The sequence below is a fragment of the Canis lupus genome, chromosome 38 (assembly GCF_011100685.1).
Source record: "Canis lupus familiaris isolate Mischka breed German Shepherd chromosome 38, alternate assembly UU_Cfam_GSD_1.0, whole genome shotgun sequence".
Lineage (NCBI taxonomy): Eukaryota > Metazoa > Chordata > Mammalia > Carnivora > Canidae > Canis > Canis lupus.
Window position 1 is genome coordinate 12,265,594 of NC_049259.1, and position 19,371 is coordinate 12,284,964.

The 19,371-nt window shown below is 35.4% G+C and overlaps 1 protein-coding gene across 1 annotated transcript in view; it reads right to left on the minus strand.

Moving 5' to 3' along the window:
• Positions 1 to 19,371, minus strand: part of USH2A (usherin) — a 702,892-nt gene that overhangs the window by 526,156 nt on the left and 157,365 nt on the right. The window contains 2 exon segments of the mRNA XM_038586435.1: positions 4,958 to 5,116; positions 15,965 to 16,128. Coding sequence (XP_038442363.1) covers positions 4,958 to 5,116; positions 15,965 to 16,128 — 323 coding nt within the window.

Here is a 19,371-nt window from a genome sequence, read left to right on the forward strand (position 1 = left end):
CTGTGGCACTCGCAACATGCCAGGTAGTCAAAGGGAAATGTTTACAGGCTCCAGCTCCACTGTCACAGAGTAGGCAACAGAGTAGGTTTGCAACCAAGATGCAATAAACTAATGGTGTATGCAAGCATATATTAAAACATATTTTACGAGACCAATTCTTGGAAAGGTCTTGGGACCTTTTCCAAATCCAATTCTTGGGAAAGGTTTCCTCATAAAGCATATAAAAGTATGGACGTGTTATTTATAATAGGAAATGTTGAGGTAAATTAAAGTGGAATTTAATAGGTCATAATTTTTAATATTAACATTAGACATTAATAGAATTCTAGTATCACATAATTATTTGAAAATATAGTGATGAAGGCCTTGTAGCAACACGGGTAAAAATACAGACTGTAATAGTGCATATAGTTGAATATTATTATGAAAAATAAACTGGAGTGTACAATACTCCAGAAATTTTCCAAAGTGAAGTTAGTCATCATGCTAGAATGTGACAATTGTGATGCTTAAAAAAGATGCTTAAAAAAATTCTTTTAACCCTTCTTAACAAGATACGACACTTTTGTAAGAAAAAGATTTATACCAACAACAAAATAACTTAGACAAATTATTGCACAAACACAGCATGAGATTCTTCTTTGGGGATGCTAATAATAATAACCGTATGCACTGATTAATTTCTTTTTTAAGATTTTATTTATTTATTTGAGAGAGAGAGCATGAGCTGGAGGCAGAGGATGGAGGCAGAGGCAGAGAGAGAGAAGCAGACTCCCCACTGAGCAAGGGGCCTGACACGGGACTTGATCCCAGGACCCTGGGATCACAACCTTAGCTGAAGACAGACTCTTAATCCACTGAGCCACCCAGGTCCCCTGGTACTGATTATTTTTTTCCAAGTATGCTTATCAAACTTATCGAATAACAAAAATATATTCCCATTGATGTCTAATTCTTATCTCTTAGTGAAATTTTCTGTTATAAAGTCAACTGTTACCTTCTGAGAACCTAAGTAATCTGGGAAAATCCAGATTCATATTCTCCTAATTCCTTACCTTTCCTATGATCCAAAATTAAAATGGGTTTAGGGCAGAGGAATGTTGGTATTCAGTTGTGGGTTTTTTTTGTTTGTTTGTTTTGTTTTGTTTTTTTTTTTGTTTTTTTTTAATGCACTGAGCATGCTTAAATGAGGAGTGGGAGACTATTATGAGATTTCAGGTTTTCCTGGATGCAGAAGAAAAAAACCTAGACATAATCTCCCATTACATATATATAATACTATATATGTGTATATCATATATATTAGTATATGTATATATCACATGTATGTTAGTAAATAATCGTCTCACATTTTATTTTATTTTTTATACATGTATTTTTTATTGAAGTTCAATTTTCCAACATAGAGTATAACACCCAGTGCTCATCCCGTCAAGTGCCCTCCTCAGTCTTTCCTTCAAACTAGATTTAACATACTAGGAAGCTGGGACCATGTCCTCCTTACTCACCATTGTATTTGTTGCAGAGTACAATCTCAATAAATATTTGTTAAATCAGTCAGTGAAGCTGATGCATAAAATTTACTATGCCTCTTCAGAAAAAGTGGTATCCTCCACTGGAAAAATTTGCCTGTGATATATTGATAGAAGGTGCTAAGGAGTTTCATTCTATCAATTATTCAAGTGACTACTACACTGGTTTTAGTATGGAGTAACAAATGAGAATGATATTAAAGGTAAAAATGAAATCTCAAGGTTCACTCTGATGTATCACTATCTAAAACTCTAAACTGTCTTTAGGCTATGTAAGCAATGGTCAGGTGTACAGGTATTTATCCTCTAGTTTCTCTGTGAAAGGATTTTTTTAGAGTAAACATGTAATGACTAATCCTCTACTCATGACTTCCCAAATGAGAAATGATTTAACTGTGAATTTGGGGAGAAGGGGGGGCGGGAACAGAGCACACTCAGATCAGCCCATTGATTTTTTTCTCTCTTCTAATCTGTCTTTGGACAGGAGAGAGGGTCTATTCTCCAATCTGACTTTTATCAGTAATGAAGATGACTTTTATTTTTCATTTCCATCTTACTGACTCATATGTATAGTTTTTTAGTTCCAAACTCAAGTAGGAAAATATAACATGATTTATTGGCCACTCCCTATAACTGCAATACTATCGAATGAGCGCTATTTCCTATGATAGCTGTTCTCTTCATACCCAGCACATGGAAAATACCTATAAGCAAACCAGATTGGAGCTCCAGGGGAGATAATATTAGGTGCTAATTATGTACAATTCCCAATGCGCTTACTTGACCTCTATACATTTCTCTATTTTTGATAGCTGGTTACGCACAAGCTTGTGAGGATGTAAATTTTGCTTAGTTTTAAAAACTTTAAAATTATTCCACCCTTATTAGTGTGCTATTACTAGTAACAAATACTTTGCGACCTTTAAAGATGCTAACACACCAGTGTGTCATGATCTTGGGTTGGAAACCACTGTCCTGGAGATTCCCATAGTGCATCAGGCAAGCTAGGAAAAGTTTTTATTCTAACAAGGAATTCTATAATGGTCTCAACCAAATGATCAAACTTTCTCGGAAGACAACACTATTAATTTTCTTTGAAAAGTTCAATGATTCTCCACCTATAATTCCAAATGCCTTTATTTAACCCAAAGATTTGTGTTCATCCGGCTGAATATAAGTACTGTTTCCTTTTCATATTACACATGCTATCCACACACTGGAAATAGAGTAATAAACATGAGGGTATTATTAGAATGATACAAAGTTCTGACAGCGTTAGCCAATTGTTCTTACTGTTCAAATGCCATCATGCAGATAATTTTCACATCATTAATTATAGTGATTGTCAAGAAATGCCAGAAGTGGCATTTTTTTAATGAAAAATAAGGTTTTAGGAAATAATACCTCGTTTAATAGGATTATATAAGTGTCTGATTAGTGAATGAATACACATTTATTATGTAAGAAACTGTTATTTGGATTCTATATTAGTGCAATCATGAATAAGAGCCAGAGTGTTGTATTCTCATGTAATGGTCTATAAAATAGATCACAATATGTTACTATGGAAAACATGCCACTGGAATTGAAGGGTATAATTGAAGTTTAATTTTATTATTGAATTAAGCTGTATGGAAAAGTAGGGTGACTCTAATTCACAATTTCAGAAATAATCCAACCAGTGGCACTGTCATCTTCAAAATCACTTCCAATATTTTTATAACTCTCTCTTCCCCTATCACAAAAGTTTAAGTTTCAGGACACCTGGATCATGCTGATATTTGGAAGAAAATAAACATTCTAGTAGCAGGTTTTTAGGATACTTTGCCAACATGGCAGATGTAGACAGATGTTCATTTCCCTTTGCAATCTGCATCATGAAGTTCAGAGTTGCCATTAACTTCAAAGAAGAGCTGTAATACTGGAGAAACATTTAGAGTTAACAGAAAGTGGACATAATAATGTAGGTGCATGTCAGGCAGGATGAGGTGCAAAAGTGTAACCTACTATATATACAAAATAGAAGTGTGTGCTATGCAAAAGTTTTAAAGCCAATCGCTATGTTAAAACAAGGCATCTTCCTAACCATTTTGAGGAAGATTACAGAACTCCAGTCCCTCTATGGAACCTTACACACTTTTCTTCTAACTAATTAAGTAAGTTAAACTGGAATTTGGAAAATTGGGCATTAAACAAAGAGAACAAAATGGAAACTTGAATTAGAATCACTATTCCAATGTTTTTCAAACTATTTTCTTAAACTAGCTTATAGCCAAACATGACTAGAGGAAAATATCAGAGAAGACAGAGCTGAAAGGATGTAAACATTTCTATTGCTTCGTTTTGACTTTAGGGAAACTATGTAAAACATCTACTCCGATATTTTTCTTAAAGACAATGGACCCCTATAGTTTGATTTCTATAAGCTCCTTTAAAATATTCATAAAAGTTACAGATGCAAAGATAGTCTTCATGGTTTTTTGACATAATTTCTCTTTCAATTTAAATTCATGTTATATTTCTGTGGAAATGGCCATGTATGCATAAAATTACATTGTTTGCATGAAGGCTAGTACTCTGAATCCACTTTTTTAAAAGTCCATTTTTAACCTAAGAAATTTAAAAGCTGAATCCATATAATAGAAATATTTAATAAACCTTCTTTAATTGTTATGCCCAGAAAAAGCTATAGATAAGTTTGTTGTAAGTCTTCCAATATTTCTACATATTTTTGAATTAAAATATAACTCAGATTATTTGTAATACTTTTTATTACATTACACAATGTGTCATGGACACTTTCCATTCATCAACTGTAAACTAAGATATCAGTTTATAGGTAATTACATCCTACTATTTACTTCCAATGTATAAAGATCCCATAATGCCATCTATCACAATTTATTGAAAGATTTTGGATAGCTGAATATTTGCTATATTTTCCCATTACAAATAGTTTAGGCCTGAACATATTTTGTGTCCATTTATGACTGTTCATTTAAGATAAATTTCTTAAAGGAAATTTGCTGAGTCAAATGATACACAAAAGGATATGGTTTTTCATACATTTTAACAACTTCCCACATGAAAAGTGCCAATGAACATACACAGATATTACAGCAGTTTATGCAAACTCTAACTCCTCCACATCCTCAATAAAGCTGGATAGGGTAATTTTTTTTTTTTTTTATCTTTGAGAATTTGATAAGCATTAGGGCTTATCAAACAAGAAGCTTCCCATTTTTATTTCATTGTTTTGAAAATGAGGAGATTGCTCCTGAGACTCATAATTCTTTTTCTGCTTGAAACACTCTCCACTAGGCACAGGAAACCACAACAACATTTATCCTCAGTGTCACAGAAATTAACTAATATATCAATTCCCAGAATATTATATTTTTCTATCACCAAACCTTTAAACTTACTGTATGGGTATTGATCTTCAGTTGTGTAGATTTCAGAACTATCCCTGAATAAACCATAAGTAAGCCAATGGGCATTTGGAGAATCAGGTGGACTCCAGGAGAGATTGATAGCAGAAGAACTTTGAACTTGTCCTCTAGGTGGAGGTTGTTGGGACGGAGCTAAATTACAATGGAGGGAGCATTTATTAGCAAAGGCAATCAATAAGCACACAGGTACACTGAAGTAAGATAGCCAGGAAAGAGGTCTTTCTGAATCAGGATTACTTTATCAAGAAGACATGTGGTTTACCAGGACATTAATAAACAGAAAGTACACATCATGAGTTCTCTAAAACAAAGCTTTTTGTCTATACGCATAAAACAATTTTGTAGGTCAATGCAGCTGTCCTAAACATAGTTGGGGAGTGGACCACTAAAGTTTGCATTAAGCACTTCTTCTTCTCCTTCTCCTTCTCCTCCTCCTCCTCCCCCTCCTTCTTCTCCTTCCTCTTCTTCCTCCCCTTCCTTTTCCTCTTCCCTTTCCTCTTTCCCTTCTCCTTATTTCCTTCTCCTTTTTTTTGAGAAAGTATCCAAGAATATATAACACTTATTTTTTACTTAACTAATTTAAAAGTTAACATAAATAAATTATGTTAACATAAATAAGTCTTGATATTTAATTAGTATAATTTTTGGATTTTTAAGCACATTGCCTTGTCTTGCTTCACAGAGCACAGCATAAAAGAAAAAATAATCGTTAATGATACAAATGCCCATGGATGTCATGGATATTAAATAGTCTAAATATTAGCAAAAAATAATTTGAACATAATACTATGTGGATATACCCATACCTGTTAGAGGTGCAATGATTGTTAGAAGTAATATAATTTCTTCTATGAGGCACATAAGAGCATTCATCTCACTATGTTAGTGATATTTTATGTAAGTATACACTACAAAAACATTATCTCTTATCACCGCATATTTTCCTTGGTCTCCCTCTTTTCCTTCATTATGCCCTCCCCCTTGAACATATAAAGGTAAAGGAGAAAATAATGTCTAACTATTTTTTAAGGACAATTAGCCACCAGCTTATTTATTACCTTCTGGCTTACCAAAATGCATAATCCTCCATCTGTTTAAAGAAGCACATCCTAATCAGAATTTTTCATTAAATAAGATATAAAAGGTTTCTGTGTTACCTTACCTTAAAAACCATTAATCTTCTTGTTAAGAAATTTCAAAAAAAATCATGTATAGAGATGAATCAATCAAATAATTATCAATATTTTTATAATGTATTTTGTATTTGCAGTCACCGGGTGATAGGATTTCAGGAGAAGAGAGAAAATACATTTAAATTAAGTAATGTAATAAAGAGCTTCATAAAGAAACTATTTTCAAAAGGGTAGGCAGAGAGTGTAAGAAAACCAAAAGAAATGGAGCAGTACTCTGGGGTATAACAGTAGATCTCCTTTACTATTTATTTTAGAGGTCCTCAAGACCACCCCCAGGTTCAATGATTCTCAGTGAGGATTGCAGGATTCATCCTATAGTCCTACTTATGGCTAAGATTTATTATAGCAAATGAACAGAGTACAATCAACAGAGGGAAAGGTACATGGGTAAGTCCAGGGGAAACCAACCACAAGGTTCCAGTCACACAGGATATCCCTAATTCCCCTGGCAGTGGTTTATGAAAATATGTAAAATGTTGCCAACCAGGGAAGCCCATTAGAAACTCAGTGCCCAGGATTTATATTGGGGGTATTTACATAGACAGCCTCTGTCTGTATGCATAATTCTAGATTCCCAAATCTAGAATTCTAGATTCCCAGAAGGAAAGTAGAGCTAAGCATAAACCATTTGGTTGGACAAAATTTAGGAGACAGTGAGCCACTCTTACCTCTTCTGGGGATGGTGAGAATCCTCACATAGTCCAAGTTCCCAGATGCCGGCCAAAGGCTAACTTTGTAAGCAGGTCTTTCTACAGATAAGTGGTCAGGCCCACTATGTTAGCTTTTTTCTAATACACTTGCCTAGCTTAAAGAGGCATAGCACTCAGGCACAGAAAGGACTGTAGGAAGAGCATCATTTGACAGGAGCTATGACTACTCATGGCAGGATACAGCCAGCTCAAGACCAGTTCAAGACTGCTCCTGCACTACAAGAAGCTGAGGATTAAATATTCCAACTTCCCTTTCTGCCAGCCCTCCAGATGACTGGCAGGCTCCCACTAGTAGCTGAAGCCAACCAAGAGTCAGAGGGCAAGGGGGTCTGCTGATGCAGACCATACCAAATCTTGGGGAACAGAGTGGGGGAAGTATAAAGTAGTAAAGTGAAGTTATCCTGCAGACCAAGCAAAGATTTTCAACTAAGAGCTCTTACTAATTCATCAGTATTCATGATGGATACACTCCACTTTAAAGACATGATATAATCCAATAATAACATTTTAAGAAAGTATTTCAAGAGCACTGAATTTGAAATATACAAAATTCCATATATTATGCATAGGCTTCCTAAAGACAATGTCTCTTATCCTAAGGGAGATGATATTGATGTCGTATTTTTAGAGAAAAAATATTCAAACAAGATATGCTCTTACTCTTCCTCTTTATCTTTTTTCCTTCTTTGGAATTTGCATGGTTCTATTAAAACTCTAACTGCCCATATGCCTAGTTAGACATAGGACAAGAATAGTACCAATCTCAAAGTGACACAGGAAAAAGAGAATCATTTCCAAAGAGGACCTCATATTTTTGAATTCAGGAATTCACCATATGCGACATGGTCATTTGCATTGGTTGAACACTGACAGTGCATTTGATCTGCCAGTGATTTTTAATTTAGGGCTCCACGTCCTGTTGTTCTTGGTGGAACCACAAAGACTCATAAACCGTCTCATTTATAGCACTTTGAAAGAGCCTTGTAATCTATGGCAATTGAACATTTTTCGTGAATATTAGTGACAACATCTAAAACTCTGCATGCTATCAGGAACACAACAGATTTCAGAGTTAAAGCAATCAAAACTGTCCTTCAGACTATTTTCTAAGACAGCAAAATACTTTTGGGATGGTTGAAAGAAAGACACATGTTTCCATCCCATATCAAAGGGTAGAGAAAATGATTTTCATTACTTGAGAATTTCCTTGGCAACATTCACATACACAAATACACAAATAGGCTCTTTCAAATGTTTAAAGCTGATTACTTGTTATGACCATCTCTAATCACAATCTTGTTCAACTTTGCAGTGTAAATGTATGGTGCCTGTATGACCCTGAAAGGAGAAGGCTTAGATGGTTCAATACCACTCAAAGAAATATTATGAAATTCTGGCCATGGGATAGCTTAAACTCATCCTTTTATGTGCGGAAAGGTGAATTCTGAGAAAATAGTCATATATTCATTCATCAAAATTGCCAAGTATGGTCATTGCATATGCCAGACTCTCTTGTATGGAAGGATAATACCATATTGTAACTACATTGATTTGTTTGGGAGCTGTGAGTTTTAATCCCAGCTTCAGCACTTTGGTATTTGCGTGATTGTAGTCAAATTTTGGTTGAACTCTCTGAATCTTTCCTCATCTATAGTAAGGGGAGAATAATGTCTAACTCTCAGGGTTATTTTCAGTATAAAATGAATGTGTGTATCCCTTTTTAATGAAAGGTTCAGAACACTGTGACTATGAAGACAGGTGTTTAGATTTCCTTTGTCTTTTTGTCTTGCCATCCTTTGGGGTTATCCTTGTGTGCATGGTCCCAGATGGATATCCAATATCCAATTCAACAGGAAAGGTAAAAGGAGAGATGGAGGGCATGCCCCATGCCCATGAGAACACAACTCAAGACTCCCACACATCACTTCTGCCCACATCATTTCAACCAGAAATTTGATGACATGGCAATACCTTAACTACAATGGAAGATGTGGCCATGAATCCATGTCTAAGCACTATTAGTGTGAAAGAAGTAGAAGACAGTTATTGAGAACAACTTAAAAATATCTTTTATGGATGAAATTTAAAATATCTAGAAAGTTATAAAAACATTTTAAAAGTAAAAGGAAATAGGAGTGCTTCTAATTGTGGCAACATCAAGAGTTTAGTGATATAAAACTGAATGAAATAATCAAAATAACTGTTCTGGAAGCTCTAAATCAAACATAGGCAAATAAAAAGTTGATAACATTTACCTACTCTTGAAAAACTGGTGGGGCTTTGAGTAGTAACAGTAAGAGTCTGTGACCTTTTGGTCAGGGGTTATTCCCATAGTACCAGTTCCGTAGTCAGGTGTGTTAGTTTTAACAGTAGGGCTGACCATAAGCAGTAGCTTTGGTGCATTGGTCACTTGCTTGATTTGGAGTTGGCAGCAGAAATTCATAGCTCTGCTGTCTAAAAGTGGCACAGTCAATTGGGAAGAAGAGAGAAGACTCACAGGTTTTCTAGCCTGAGAATGTGCTCCTAGCTAGGTTAAGTGGTGAATTTACCAGATAGTAAGCCAGGAGATCCTGGGTATAAGAGAGGCATGGGAGGCCTGAGATAAGCTCTCCATAGATTCCTAGCTGGCTATAAAAGTAAGAAAGTATGTGAGGAAACCATTAGAGCCAGGGAAAAGTGAATGCCAAAGAACGGAGAACTAGTTATAACTCTGAAAACATCCTCCACACCATACATGTATTGATCGGCAGAAGCTGTATGGTCTGAAAGTATGTGAGCACAAATACTGCCCAAATCTTTGGCTGATTCAGACACAGCAATGACTCCTAAGAAGTCAGGCTGTAAATAAAAATTAAAATAAAAAAAAAACTGATTAGATGTCAATAGCTGTACACGGTAGTGGAGAAAGTTTTTCACCATTTAAGTCTATGCAAATTACTAAAAAATATCTAACAACTTAAGTGTTTTCAACATAAACTTATAACACACTCAAAGAAACTAAACTATACTCATAAAAATAGCAGTCAAGAGAAACAGACTCTGAATGATCCCCAATATTGGGTACATCAAAAACTACTTCAATGCAGCTATTATAAATATGTTCTAAGAATTAAAGAAAAATCTGATGATGATACAGTAAAAAAGGAACTTTAATACAGAAATAGAATGTATAAAAACATTAAATTCCAAGCTAAACAAAATAGTTACTGAAATGGAAATTTCCCTTAAAAAGGCCTCAATGACAGATTTGAAAGGAAAGGAGAAAGGATCAGTGAACTTGAAGATAAAGCAAGAAGTAGAGGGGCTTCTGGGTGTCTCATTCGGTTCAGTGTCCAACTCTTTTTTTTTTTTTTTTATTTTATGATAGTCACAGAGAGAGAGAGAGAGAGAGAGGCAGAGACATAGGCAGAGGGAGAAGCAGGCTCCATGCACCGGGAGCCCGATGTGGGATTCGATCCCGGGTCTCCAGGATCGCGCCCTGGGCCAAAGGCAGGCGCTAAACCACTGCGCCACCCAGGGATCCCAGTGTCCAACTCTTGATTTCAGCTCAGCTCACGGTCTCAGAGCGGTGAGGTCAAGCCCTGCATCAGGCTCTGTGCTGGGTATGGAGCCTGCTTAACACTCTCTGTCTCTCTCACTCTTCCTCCCTTGCCCCTCCCCTGCTCACACACATGCTCTGTAAGGAAAAAAATTAATAAAAAGCAATAGGTAGAATATAATGATACAGCAATGATTTAGCCAATACACAGAAAGGAAAAATATAGAACAAAAATGATCACATCCTCAGACACCTATGAGACAATATCGGGTCTGAGACAATATCAGGTGTACCATGCATTGAAACATGTGTCATGGGATCTCCAAAATCAGAAGATAGAGAAAGTGGCAGAAAATATTTGAAGAAATATTGGCTCAAACTTCTCAAATTTGATAGAAAACATTTATCTACATTTCCAACTAGTACATTGAATCCAAGCAGGATACCAAGAGATTCATACTAAACAAATCATAGTCAAACTGCTGAAAGGCAAAAACAAAACTTTTAAAAGAGTAAGAGAAAAATCTATTCCTAGTTGAAGAAAAATATAATTAAAGGCTGGCAGAAACGATGGAGGCCATACGGTAGTAGAATGACATATTCAAAGTCCTAAAAAGCTTTGTTATCAAGAGTTTTATCCAGAAAATGTATTCATCAAAAGAAGGAAGGAAGGAAGGAAGGAAGGAAGGAAGGAAGGAAGGAAGGAAGGAAGGAAGGAAGGAAGGAAAGAACGAACGAACTTGCAAATAATTTTTTAGAAATAGGAGGAGAATACGTTGCTGGCAGACTAGCCCTGCAAGAAATTCTAAAGAAATCCATCAGCCTAAAAGGAAATGACACAGAGAAATAAATTGAATCATGTGAAGGTAAGAAGAACACCAGAAAGGGTAAATATGTGGGTAATCATTAAAGACTCTGTGTATGGGGACGCGTGGGTAGCTCAGCGGTTGAGCATCTGCCTTTGGCTCAGGGCATGATCCTGGAGTTCTGGGATCGAGTCCTACATCGGGCTCCCTGCATGAAGCCTGCTTCTCCCCCTGCCTGTGTCTCTGCCTCTCTCTTTCTGTATCTCTCATGAACAAATAAATAAAATCTTAAAAAAAAAAGACTCTGTGTATGTATGTACATATTCCTATTCTGTTTTCTTCTCTCAAATCATTTTTAAAAACCTTATTACTGTTAAAAGATTTATGTTATTGCAATGTAGGGTTTACTACATACACATACATATACACACACGTACACACATGCACACACACATACACACATTTACATGGTATCATAACTCAAAGATCAGGAAGGAAAGAGAGCTATATAAAGAGTTTACCTGTCATATTTTGCCAGAATTAAGTCAGTACCAACCTGAATTAGACTGTGGCAAACAAAGATGCATATTCTAATTCATAGAGTAATTAGTAATAAAATAACACAAAAGTATGGATTAAAAATCAACTGGGATCCCTGGGTGGCGCAGCGGTTTGGCGCCTGCCTTTGGCCCAGGGCGTGATCCTGGAGACCCGGGATCGAATCCCACATCCAGTGCATGGAGCCTGCTTCTCCCTCTGCCTGTGTCTCTGCCTCTCTCTCTCTCTCTCTCTCTCTGTGACTATCATAAATAAATAAAAATTAAAAAAAAAGAATTGCCTCAAAGTCAATAACTTTAAAAAAATAAAAAATAAAAAAAAATAAAAAGTCAACAGAATATAGTAAACTGATTTTCAACAAGGTTTGCAAGAACCAAGGGAAAAATAGTCCTTTCAATAAATGGTGTTAGATAAGCCACATTTGAAATGAATGAAACTTGAAACTTAACTTATAACATATATAAAAATTAATTCAAAATGGACCAAAGACCTAAATCTAAAATCAAACTGTAAGACTCTTGTAAGAAAACATAGGGAAAAAAATCTCCATAACCTTGGATTTGGCAATAGTTTCTTAGATATGACACTAAATGTATAAACAATACCAAAAAATAGACAAACTGAAATTTATCAAACTTCATTTATTTTTTAAAGGTTTTATTTATTTATTCATGAGAGAGAGAGAGGCAGAGGCATAGGCAGAGGGAGAAGCAGGCTCCCTGTGGGGAGCCCGATGTGGGACTCGATCCTAGGACGCCGGGATCACAACCTGAGCCAAAGGCAGATGCTCAACCACTGACCTGCCCGGCATCCCAAATTTATCAAATTTTAAATCATCTATGCTTTAAATGACACTATCAAGAAAGTGACAAGAAAACCTGCAGAGTGGGAAAAGACATTTGCAAATCATATATCTAATAAAGGACATGCACCTAGAATATATAAGGAACAATTATAACTCAGTAGTAAAGACAAATAACCCAATTAAAAATGGGCAAATAACTTGAATAGACGTTCTCTAAAGAAGATATACAAATAGCCAATAACCAAGAAAAGATGCTCAATATCACTAATCGTTAGGAAAATGCATATCAAAACTATAATGAGACAGCATCTCATACACATTAGATGGCTACTATAAATAAATAAAAAATAATGTTGGCAAGGATATGGAGAAATTTGAGCCCTTGTGCACTGTCAGTGGGAATTTAAAATAGTAAAGCTGCTGTGGAAAATAGTATGGCAGTTCCTCAACAAAATTAAAAATAGAATTACCATATGATCCAGCAATTCCACTTCTGATTATATGCCCAACAGAACTGAAAACAGAGTCATTGAAAGCAGAGTCTTGAAGAAATGGCTGTACACGCATATTCATAGCGGTATTACTCACATAAGCTGAAACATGAAAGCAACCCCAGTGTCCACCGACAGATTAATGGATAAGCAAAATGTGGTACATGCATACAATGGATTATTATTCAGCCTTACAAGGAAGGGAATTCTGAGATAAGCTACAAAATGGATGACCCTTGAGGACATATGCTAGGTGAAATAAGCCACTTGCAAAAAGGCAAATATTTTATGATTTCATGAGGTTGTTAGATTATTCAAAGTCATAGAGACAGAGAGTAAAATTGTGGTTACATGGGGCTGGGGGCAAATGGGAGATATTACTGTTTAATGGGTATACAGTTTCCATTTCACAAGAAGTAAGGAGTTATGGAGTGCATGGTAGTGACGGTTGCACAGCATTAGGGATATATTTAATACATATTAAACTGTGCATTTACATATATGAACTGTGCATTTAAAAATGGCTAATATGGTAAATTTTATGCCGTATACATATTACCACAGTAAAAATATTTTTTAAAAGGGATCAGCTACAAAAGCCTCTCTGATAAGTAAGGATAAAGAAAAAATATGAGTGATAAAAAGATGGATAAATAACCAAAGATAAACATAGACGTGAGTAGTGCCAAGAAGACTAAAACACAAATGAGCTATGAATTATATACGTATAATATATATACACATATATATTATATATGTATTATATATACACACTATATATGTGTTTTCACATATATGTGAAACATATATATATATATTACGTGAATCATATATATAATATATGTGAAACACCATATATATATTAACTAATATATATATGTATATATATATACACATATATATATTAGTTAAGTTCATGGTTAGAATTTTAGGGCAAATGAAATTTCACTCCATTCACTAGTAAAGCATACAGAAAGCACAATTAATACCTATTTTGTATTACTTCTCTCAAGGAGAATGACTATCGTTTTGAAAGCATGAAACAAATACTGATAGGAAAGAAGTGAATCACGAAATAAGAAAGCAGATTATGAGAGAGGGTCTAACTACTTTATCTGAATTCAATTCTCCAGTACTCTGGAAATTACATGCTCAGATCCCAACTCAAGTCCCCATCCGTAAAAAAAAAGGGGGGTGGAATTACAGATGATGTTGATAACCTATTGCCAGTGGCCTCTAAGGAAGTGGAAAAGATAATAGTTATAATCCTGTGGTTCCCAAACTGTATAGAAGCACACCATGAAACATTCTAATGTTCAAGGAAAACACATGCTTGACATCTGTTGGACACAGAGGAAAATACCAGCCCGAGGTAGTTCACAGTTTCAACAATAGATAGCACTACATTCCTTTCAATAACATCATATCTTTGTGAAGCTGGTTGTTCCGGCTGTTGCTAGGATAAAAGGCAAGTACCATGTAAAATTCAAGGTGGAACAGCAAGGAAAGCAGGCTCTCTTCAAACTCCTGCCACAGCCAGCATTTCCTATGCCCCCTATCCACTCCCTTCTACTGTAAGTGTATCCATCACTTCTGCTGACTATGTTTCAAGCTTCTTCAAAGTCAGGAATCTTGTCTAATTTTTTTTGAATGAATTACCTCTGTTATTACTGAGCTTCCAATTTTGCACAGTGTTTTACAAATTTTGTGAAACACATACCCAACACAGCAGCAGCAACAACCACCGCAAGTAGTTGAACAAATGTGTTTAACACCAATGATCACAATTTTAAAAAGGAGATTTAAATATGTGTGTGTGTGTGTGTGTGTGTGTGTGTGTATGAAAGAACAATTATGAATATACATGTTTTTTAACTATTTAAAATTGGAAGCATTTGGAAGGACAAGAAGGCTTAGCCCAGGGAAAGAAAGATGTAACATAAAACTAAATGTCTACTACCACTAAGAAATGTAGGCCAGGTAGTCAATGAACCTAACTGTCCAGTTTTGCCTGAGGTAGAGTTCCTAGACTGTGTCTTAGGTGTAAGAATAGTTAGAAAAAAAGTGGAGCAGATGTTAATATTTTTACACAAAATTTGTGGCAGAACCAATCAGAAATCACTAGGATTCAGTATATTCTATGTAAGATTCTCACAAAATGATGATCTACAACTGACATCCAAAGCTATATGTTGAAATTCCTGTTGCACAGAAGTCACTCAATTCTATAGTTAATCAATGAATAACAAATATTAATTAAATACTCACTGAAATCCAGATTTATGTTTAGACTATAGTTACACAGAAAGGCAATTATGATAGTCCTTTGCCAAAGAAACATAAATGCTTACAATTTGACTTATACTAACATCCAGAGAGACAAAATAAAACATAGGATACTGAAGATAAACTACACGGTACAAAATCTGAATATGTCTTGTTTTTTTTTTTAATTTTTTTTTTAATTTTTATTTATTTATGATAGTCACACAGAGAGAAAGAGAGAGAGGCAGAGACACAGGCAGAGGGAGAAGCAGGCTCCATGCACCGGGAGCCCGATGTGGGATTCGATCCCGGGTTTCCAGGATCACGCCCTGGGCCAAAGGCAGGCGCCAAACCGCTGCGCCACCCAGGGATCCCATGAATATGTCTTGTTAATCATTAGCTACACTCTGCCTTCAACCGCCTCAAAATCCAGTACAGTTGCTGTGGAACCTGATTGTTTTCTTACTTATTTCTCTTATTTTTCCCGTTTTTCTCCTAAATTCTCCACACTGGGCCTAAGCCCTTCTGATGGGTTCTCAATGGAGAAAGAAAGTAACAAGACACTTTTCCCTGCATGATGCTTCATCTACCAGTACAGGCCAGAGCTGACTTACTTTTGCTGCAGCCCAGTGGATTGTTCACATCCAAATGGCTTGCCCTGGGAACACAAGTATCACACTTGGAGCCAGTGACAAATCGTTTACAGAAACACTGGCCTGTGACCAAGTGACAGGTTTCATTCAAGGCTCCTGAGAGATGACAATTGCAAGGCTGACATCTAAAAACAAGACAAATAAACCATCAAAGAGAATAATGTTTTGATTAATAATTCATAGTATAAGTTAGGACTATCAATAACTGTGAAATAAGATGATCTGTTTTAGCCAATATATCGAAAAGAATACTTGAGCTAAACAAATAAACAAACAACATCAAACAAGACAGAAAAACAATCTTGAACAAAATGTTGCTCATGATAAAATCTCTATGCAGCCTTCCCTTTGTAAACTAATTAATAGCACAAGAAAGTATTATATTGCTTTTTTCGTGCCACGATACATCTTATGGATTATTTTGAATGCCAGTTGTTCAATTAAGAATACAGTAGATTTTTTTTAAAAAAGCAATTCTTCTGACAGCTAAAAATCTAGATTATGTACCCATAAATCATCTTTCCAAGTATCTATCAAATTTTGAAGAACACTGGGTGTGATAACCATGGATCTCCATAAAAATCTCAAAATTCTATATTTAGTTTTATAAAGACTATTACTAAGAAAAGAGTTTGAAGAAGACATGTTCCAGTACTGTCGATGCCCTTAATATAGGTTATATTTCATTTTCTGTTTTATGCACTAAACTCATTTATCCAGAATGGTTGTAGAATAGAGCATTACCCTGATTTATGAAAAGATGTTAATGATACAAATATAATGAGATAACTTCATTCCAACTTAAATTTCTTGGACCAAAGTTGCTTGTAAAAAAAAAAAAAAAAATCACTGTCCTGGAATTTTGCCTGCCAGGACAAACCTGTTTCCTCTGGGTAAATTATTCAAATTCTTAGTGTATGCCAATGTCATTGATCAGGATAAGCAATCTTGGCACCATGAAGTATCAGAGAGGCAAAAACAGCACATGGAAAAAGACAACTCACTTGTAAACAGGAACTTTCCATGCGCTACATTTAAAACAACATTAAATGGATTCACCTCTATTCTCTAATAAAGATGTTGGATGGAGTTTCTTTATCCCCCTGCAACTTCTACAGCATGATCTCTCGGGTAATCATTCAACATCCTTAAAAAGGCCGATAAAAGCTACGGACTGCTAAATAAGCTGCAAATTTGTTTTATGGACTAATATCACCTTGGGAATAAATAAAGTACAGTTTCTCTTGAAAACCACCGTACTGTAGTTTGCCCTTTTTTATGTCACGATAAAAGGACATTTTCCCCCTACAAACAACTATATTAAGTCCTTTATGAATAGACATGCCTCAGAACTCCATTTCAAATAGATGTTTTATTTAGGCTACTTAAGTATCAGAGCTGAAGAAAATTATGCATTGAAATTAAAATGGAATTATAGAAGCAACAAAATATTTGATTTGCTCTTAATTTCATTATATGCCATTACTTAGAGTATATTGTTTGTAGGCTTTTAATGTAATATTGGTAAGCGTAAACAATAAGAGGCAAGCTTCTCCCAAGGCACATATATATCACTACACTACTCATGAATAAGTGTCTCTTGAGTATTTCAGTTTTTATTACCATTCACTCATGAGACAATCACACTTATTTTACATACAGTACATTTAGAGTAATAGTTTCCAGTGTATAACATAATTCCTTTCCTTGATGTAGTTCTATTTTCTTCCAGCTAGCTGCCACATGCTTAACTCCAAGTCAGCTCCGTCAATATCCATGGGATATTAAGTTCTGAATCCAAATGGAATAAATAAATCGCTTCTTAGGAAAGCATGCAATATTTTGAGTAATTAAATGTGACTATTCCTGGTTTTATAGTCTCTTATTCCAGCTGTTGTTCTATCTAACTTATCTGACTTGTTATAATTGTTAGACTTCAGTGACGGAGAATTTTACCTGAATGAAGTTCATAGGAGACTTTTCAGAATATTACAGTTTGTTTCTAATTCAAAGGACTAGGGATGATTTTGTAATTAAGGCCTAAGTAAAATAATTCCCATAAATTTCTCAGCCACTCAAATATAATTTTAAACATTTCCAAGACTCCTTAGCAAATAAGCTACAACTTTGATGTCATTTTATAAGTTATTCCTTCTCAAGAGCACCTCCTAAATGAAATATATTTCACGTTTATTAAAATAAAATTATACATAATAAAGGAGAAGACATTTTAAGCTTAGAAAGAGAAACACCAAACTAAGATGAATTGTGATATTGATTTTGTCAGGATAAATGGTTTTTGTAATATTAATATAAAGAAACCTTTATTACACTGACTCTCCTGGTACAGCCAGAGCTTCTCCCGCAATCTGTTTAAAATCTTCATTTTTCATCCTTATGGGAAAACCTCACTTGCTAAATGGATTTCATAAAGAGTAATCTGTCAAGATTTATATAGATAAACAATTTGTGATGTTTATTGACCAGTTCATTATGGTAAACAAAACAGGAGTAAAGCATCGCTAATCTCTGCCAGCACTCTGCTATTATAGTTCTGTTTGGGCCCCTTTGTAGCTCAGTGTTTACTGAGTACAATGGAAAAGAAGTTAATTTGCTTCTGTCTCTTAAATCACACATCTCATATATTTTCCTTTCCAGGAACTTAGTCCAGTTGTGCAATTATAAGTAAGAGAAAGAGCTATCCTACTTACTATTATTGCAAAACATCACTATTAATGAAGGAGTGTGTTTCAATGATGCATTTCGTTGTCAGAAGCTTCATCATCTGCAGGAGGTCTAAGGATATGTTCCAGAATATACATCACTTTATTGACATTTCTCTTTCAACACCTCTCTTCTATTTGGGACCTCAACTCATGAGTACCATCAAATGTATTCAAATACACGGATTGACATAAATGATATTCACTGAGGTCCAGTTATGTTTCAGGACCATAAGAGACACTGAGGATATAAGAAGGGATAAGATAGAATTGTCCCTGTCTTCAAGGAACTCAAAGTGTAGTGAGGAATATAAAATACAGCATTAATAAAGATGTATATAGACTATTTGATAGTTGAAAGACAACTATCCAGTCTGGTGGCAGGGAATGGCACAGCCATTCCCAAGGGGAGATGCCCAGGTGGCTCAGTCAGTTGAGTGCCCGACTCTTGATTTCGGATCAGGTCATGATCTCAGGGTCCTGAGATTGAGCCTTGCGTCAGGCTCTGTCCTCATCACAGTGTCTGTTTGTCCCTCTTCCTTCATCTGCTTGTGTTTTCTCTCTCTCTCTCTCTCTCTCTCTCTTTCTCTCTCTCTCTCTCTCTAAAACAAATAAATAAAATCTTTAAAAAGGAAAAGGGAAAAA